Below are 6,805 nucleotides of genomic sequence, written 5' to 3'. Positions count from 1 at the left end.
GTACACTCAGATCTGGACTCTGATTCGTGCTGCTAAAACCAGACCTCAGACATCAAACAGGTACATGGTTTATCTAACAAGAACTCATAAATTCGAGTCTTCAGCCACTAAAATCAGCTTCAGTTGGCCGCAGGCCTACGAGGAAGCTCTGCGCCCTCCTCCTCCTCTGGGGCCGGGCCAGAGATGGGGGTAGGGGAGGGTGAGGAGAGAGAGAGAGAGGGAGGGAGGGGGAGGACTGAGTGTTCCTGCTGGAGCGACTCTCGGAGAGGACAGAAAGCTGTGCGCTCCGCTCCAGGACTCAGCGCCTCCTCTTCCTCTCTGCGGCTTTTTCACTTCACGCGCTCCGGTCCCGCAGAAGCTTTGACCCCCCCCCCCACCCTCACAGCCTTTCTAAGACTTCGCCACCCCGTCTCAAAGCTTGCTCCTGGAGTTTGTCGGGCAGGTGGGATGATGGTGAGCGGTCCTGCGCGGCTCTCGGAGCTGCTGTGGCTGCTTTTGGTGAACTGCTGCTGGCGCCTCGCCTCGGCCCAGGAGCTGCCCACCAACGGGGTGAACGGATACAGCCTCCACCCGCCCTACTTTAACCTGGCGGAGGGCACGAAGATCACCGCCACGGCGACCTGCGGGGAGGACGACACCGGCAGGAGCGTCCAGGACCTGTACTGCAAGCTGGTCGGGGGCCCGGTGTCCGGAGACCCGAGCCAGACCATCCAGGTGAGTCGCTGTGAGGTGTAGATCTGAAGCAGGTGCTCGTGGCGTCACTCTGAGTAGTTGCAGCACGCAGTGTGTGCGTATGTGTAATCATAAGGTATCGGCTTATGACTGAGTTTCTAAGCATCAGTGAGTGTAAGAGGGGAGAACCGTCCCGTGTAAGCGTGAGCAGCAGTCCCAGACTTCACCCGAGCTCACGTTTACTCTTTGTCTGTGTCAGCGGAGCTTTGCATGACTCACAGTTTAAAATAATCCTTCTTTATCTAAAACTGAGTCTGGTGGCAGCCCCTCACCCATCCTCTCAAGTTAGCTCCTCCCCTTTGCGGCCCCTCCACACTGAAGCCAAAAACCTTCTTTTAGCTGGTTTATCTTGTAATACAAAAATAGAGTAATAATAAGTAATAAACTGAGGACCTTTCACACTGACACATCAATCTCACACCAGCGGGTTCTGTAAGTTTAGCAGTGCGAAAATAATCAAATCCTGCAGTTTGTTCATGAATTACAGCGATTAGAGCAGCTGTAGGTGTTACAGGTTGTGGTATCAAGAAATTAGTTGGTTATATAAATATATGAGTATGCATAATAGTTATTCATAGATACCTACACCCTAAGTTCCTGTTATTCATCTGAAAGAAACAGAATGAGTGTGTCGTTACAATGGTAACGCCAGGAGAGGCAGTATTAGTTCTGTGTTACATTAATGTTGTGAGGAAGTGGAAGAAGAGTGTGTCCTGTAGGGGGCAGTAAGAAAATGGATACTCATGTTCTGTACGTGCACTGATTGGGCTGTTCCTGAGTAACCGTGGAACAAATTTACGCTACAAACATGTTTTAACAACACAGCCATGACTTGATCAAGTCTTATGGAATACAGCTGTCTGAGCTCTCGTTCTTTTTTTCTTTGTCTGGTTGCAACAGGTTCAGTAAACCAGTTGCAACGATACTTCATTGTAAGTCTCAGTTATTGTATTTTTATTTTTTGAAGATGCAACACAGGTACTGCACTGCAGTGGTTTGTATCATATCTATCTAATAGACTCCAGTTTGTGCATGTAAATGGAGAGTCCTCTTCACACACTGAGGTTAATTATGGAGTTCCACAGGGTTCAGTGCTAGGACCAATTCTGTTTACATTATACATGCTTCCCTTAGGCAGCATCATTAGAAGACATAGCATACATTTACACTGCTATGCAGATGACACCCAGCTCTATCTGTCCATGAAGCCAGATAACACACACCAATGAGTTAAACTGCAGGAATGTCTTAAAGACATAAAGACCTGGATGGCCGCTAACTTTCTGCTTCTTAATTCAGATCAAACTGAGGTTATTGTACTCAGCCCTCCTCAGAAGGGGTTGTCTGATGGTTGGGGTCTGCCTCCATCATTGTAGGGTCTTTACCTTACAGTAGAAAGCACCTTAAGGAACTGAGGTGATTCATCCAGGACTTCATGGTCCATATTTCCAGTTGTTTTATTTTCAGATGTGTGACGTGTGAAGTTCTCATGGAAACACAAAAGCAGAACCTGGATTTTCATGTTTCTAAAGAATAAACTTCCATAAAAAAACCTGAAGTACAGAAATGAAGTAGCTGAGTTGTGGACGTGTCTCTGTAACCTGGTTCTTCTTCCTCGCTGAAGAGCAGAGGAGGTCGGCGGCGTGCACAAAGCTGCTGCCAGCTCGTTATGTCACGCTCGGCTTCGTTGGCTCTACTTCGCCCTTCTTCTGATTTAAGGAAGCAGAGAGGTGTGTGTGTGTGTGTGTGTGTGTGTGTGTGTGTGTGTGTGTGTGTGTGTGTGTGTGTGTGTGTGTGTTTTTCATCAGTGCAAAGGCTCATGAACAGCATCAGCAGGTTAACCATTACAGCAGCTCTGCGGGTGATAACCTGCACACTCACTGCCCTCTCTCTCCCACCTGTCCCTGCATTCCTCACAGTGACTGACCCTTGTCGTCCAATCAGAGCAGGCTCGCCCGCCATCTTACCGCGAGATTATCGAGTTTGGGGGGGAAAAATAAAAATCAGCTCACGTTGAGTTTGCAGAAGTCAGGAGTGATGGCTGTTAGGCTCAGACTGAAGTTCACAGAGATCAGAGGTGGAGATAAAGGTGGAGGATGAGGAGAAAGAATGAAAGCAGCAGAGCAGAGAAACCTGCAGCCTGAGGCACATTCCTCCGTGGGGGGCGGGGGGCACAGGAAGACCTCATTTTACAGTTTACTGCCTGAATTCAGCTGCTGTTTGTCCTCCTCCACACTGAGTACTTATGCAGCTCGTCCTGATCCTCGGACACTGCTGCAGGAACAACGTTCCCCAAAAATGTGGTCGAGGGCTGCTGGCCTGAGAGGGCGGGGCCTCTAAGCCAGGTCGCTCCACTGTCTCTCACACACACACACACACACACACAATGTGTCCCGACAGCACGATGTGGGAGTGTTTTTATTCATTAAATGTGCAGGAGGTGTACGAGGCGGCGAGCACGCTCTAGTGAGCAGAGACGGAGACACAGCAGCGCTCAGTCAGAGACGTGTGAGGGGAGAAGTTTAGTGTTCAGGAAGAAAAGATGCTTAAACCTTACTTTGGGCCAAAGGGTCGGCAGGAGAGTGACTCCGTGCAGGTTTTCAGTTAGACAATGCGTGTTGGCAAAAAACAGATCACATCATTGTGCTCAGCTGAAGTTTCATGATTGATCCACAGCTCTCTGTGTCGCATCAGCAGCTGCTGGTTTTCTGGCTTCTAATGACAAATAAAGCCACGAGGCAGAGGCCGGCGTGTGAGCAGATCTGAGACCTGCAGCAGAGCGTGCTGTTGACCGAAAGCTAACGGCGCTCTGGTGTCACAGCTCAGCTCTAACAGCTCATCAAACAGTGGGGGATGGTTTGAGCCACAGAGACGTGACCTCTGACCTCAGGGACCTGCTGTGATAACGGCCCCTGACCTGGGTTTTTGTTCAGGTCGGCACTTGTTGAGTTTATGCTAATGCTTACTTTGGGCCAAACGGCCGAGCGGACCACCAGGACAGAAACGGGGACTCGAAGTGGGTGTCACGTCTGCAGCGGGCGTGTGCACTGTGGAGCTACCTGCAGCCGGCCCCCACCTAAACCCACCACCGTGCTGTATTAACCTTACATTATGCGTGCTTGGTCGTTGCTCCGGCTAATGGTGTGCTGGAAAGGCCCAAAATAATCCAGCAGGCAAAGCGTTTAGAACACGAGTTAATGCGCAAAACCTCCCAGAAACAGGAAATATGAATGAAAAGGAAAAACAGAATCACGGTTAAGGCTGCCACGATTAGTCGACTATCAGAATCAACGACTAATTTAATAGTCGACGCCTCGTTTGAAGCTTTGTAAGATCCCAAAAGCCGCAGGAATAAGTAGCAGGATTTAAGAGTGTAATAACGGACTGAAACAGAAGATGGCAGCACTGCATGTACAAGGATGCCGTTAAACCCCGAAGAAGAAGAAGAAGAAGAAGCTGTGTCCGGTATCGTAGCTGTGTCCAAATTCAGGAACCGCATCCTCCTGAGGCCGCATTTGTAGGCCGACTACGTTACAGCGACACGACGAAGACGGTCCATTCGAATTCGAAGACTCCGACAAATGCGGTCTTTATTTCCCCAGATTTGAAGGATGGGTCGGGTGTATACTTCGAGGCCCAACCTATCCCAGAATTCATAGCGCAGCCCAGCTCAGTTTCCAACAATGGCGGCAGCTAGTTAGTTTTAATATTACTCTTATTATTCTTTCTGGGTCACAAAATAAACGTTTAACATATTTTCAGGCGAGAATGTAGCTGTGCAAACCTCAAATATCTGCTCAGTTTATCAGGACACCGCATATTTTCAAAAGCGCTCCGACGTTTTCGGAGACGTCTGTTACCCACTAGCTCGTTAGCTAGCCGGGGGCTAGGTCACTAGAGCCGTGAGAACACCGGACTCCCCGCAAATCGTTTTCAAGCCCACCGCCGTCTTTCGCTGCTCAGGTTAAACATATATAAGTCACTTAGATAACTTAAATGTTATTGTTTGGCTTTTTAGTATTTTATTTGTTCCTGAGTAAATCGGTTTGGCTGAGATTAAAGTTATAGTTTTTACACAGCTGAATAAACGTCAAGCAGACAGCTGATTATCAGAAGTGTGAGATGCTCCAGAATATACTCCGGTGTCCTGTTATATTTTAGATAGCAAGGAGTTTATTAAACTTCACCGAAACAATCTGCAAATTTCATTAACATTTAATAAACTATCATCTTGTCTTTATTTTTAGTTAGCACAGACCTGAAACACTTAAAGCTGTAAGCTAATGATAGTTATATAAGAGCAGATGCTGCTGGTGCAATAAGCTGTAGTTTTACGTCCAATGGATGATGATCTGATTAGTCGACTATCAGAATAATCGTTTGTGGCAGCTCTATGTCACGGTGCTGTTCTGGAGCAGCCGTGACCCCACCATGAGGAACGCTGCTGTCCTGTCATCAGCCGAAGAGGTGCTTTGAGACGCTTCATGGGCAGATGTTCCCCAAACAGCTGGTGTAACAGGATGATTGATTTCTGTTTCTTCTCAGGGGCAGTACTGCGACATCTGCAGCCAGGGCCACAGCGACCGCGCCCATCCCATCACCAACGCCATCGACGGGACGGAGCGATGGTGGCAGAGCCCGCCGCTGTCCCGCAGCACTGAGTTCAACGAGGTGAACGTCACACTGGACCTCGGACAGGTAGGTCTGCTCCCTGTGTCGGCTGCTTTCCTTCTTCTTCTGTGGTGCCGAACGTTTCCAGAGCTCTGTCCTCTGTCCTCAGGAGAGCTGCAACGTTTCAGTTCCCGCGGGAATTTTGAGTAGCGTGTGGGGTTAGGATGGATCAGATTGTGAGATTATTCCAAAGTGGTTTTTAAAAGTCTGTCTGAGCTTGTTGGAGCGATGCAGGAATGACATATTTGATCTGTACCGTTTCAACATCTTCGACGATCATTTGAAATCATCTGAATGAACGACAGAAAGAGAAGGACAGAGGGAGGCGGCGGCGCCCGATATCGATGTGGAGGGTTTGTAGAAGTCACCTTCTACCTGCAAACATTAATCATCCTCACACAGGAAGGTTTTGTGACTTCGCTGCCATCTTGGCTCAGTGTGAACTGAGGATGGCGCTCTAAAATGAGCTGAGGAGCGTCATCGTGCTACCGTTTTTATAGACAAAGACATTTGAACATAAGACAACAAAAGGAGGGTCAAACAAAAAGAAAGGAGGGGACTGACATACACAAGGTCACAACTCAGACTCGTGTTATTACCACACGGCTTCAGACTGAGGACAGTCTCAAGTCGCTCCTGCCTCGCTGCTTTAATTCAAACAAAGTGAATTGTGGGTAGTTGTGTTCAGTGTTATTAGCAAAGCTGAAGTCCACATCAAAGATGATTAAAAGTGTGATTAAATCCACACTCCTGTAGAGCTGTAAACAAATGAACTTCATCATTTCAGCTTCTGTTCAGTTTAAATATTTTACCGACTCATGTCTGAAAAAGGTCATAAAAACATAAAAAGTGTGATTCTGATGTTTGGGTGCTGCGCAGCCTGTTTGTGCTGGTTTTCCTTCCTTCGTTGTCTTTATGTCTCAGCGTGTTTTTGCATGTGACACGTCTGTTAATGACAAACGTACGAACAAACCACTGAAACCTGCAGCTCTTATGTTTAGTCGAGAGGTGATTCTGGCCGCGGATCGGCGGTGTTTGCTGGGAGAGCGAGCGGAGGGGGAGGGACTTCAGGTTCTACTTTTGTCCTGAAAGAACGTAGGTGGGCGCTGTGTGTGTGTGTGTGTGTGTGTGTGTCTGTGTGTGTGTGTGTGTCTGTGCGTGTGTGCCCATCTAACCCCCCACCTGAATAAAGGAGAGAGGAATGTGAGGCAGCCTGTCTGAACCCGCAGAGCTGCCTCTCCTCTGTGTGTGTGTGTGTGTGTGTGTGTGTGTGTGTGTGTGTGTGTGTGTGTGTGTGTGTGTGTTCAGTGAAATGGTGAAATCCTGATCTCGAGCTCCATGCAGGCAGAAATGTATACGGTCACATCTTCCTCCTTCACTTCTCTCTCTCACATAGCCCAGA

General features: G+C 48.3%; 1 protein-coding gene across 3 annotated transcripts in view; it reads left to right on the top strand.

Annotated features, from left to right (window-relative positions):
* The first annotated feature begins 240 nt into the window (after positions 1-240).
* Positions 241-6,805, top strand: part of lama5 (laminin, alpha 5) — a 73,361-nt gene continuing 66,796 nt past the window's right edge. For all 3 annotated transcript variants that reach the window (XR_001341950.3, XM_014410258.3, XM_014410257.3), the window contains exons 1-2: positions 241-714; positions 5,278-5,430. Coding sequence is in view for 2 of the 3 variants with exons in the window: in XM_014410258.3 (XP_014265744.3) it covers positions 448-714; positions 5,278-5,430 (420 nt within the window). In the remaining variant the exon portion in view is untranslated. The remainder of the gene's footprint in view (positions 715-5,277; positions 5,431-6,805) is intronic.

The sequence above is a fragment of the Maylandia zebra genome, linkage group LG20 (genome assembly GCF_041146795.1).
Source record: "Maylandia zebra isolate NMK-2024a linkage group LG20, Mzebra_GT3a, whole genome shotgun sequence".
Taxonomy (NCBI): domain Eukaryota; kingdom Metazoa; phylum Chordata; class Actinopteri; order Cichliformes; family Cichlidae; genus Maylandia; species Maylandia zebra.
This window is presented reverse-complemented; position numbering and strand designations above follow the sequence as displayed.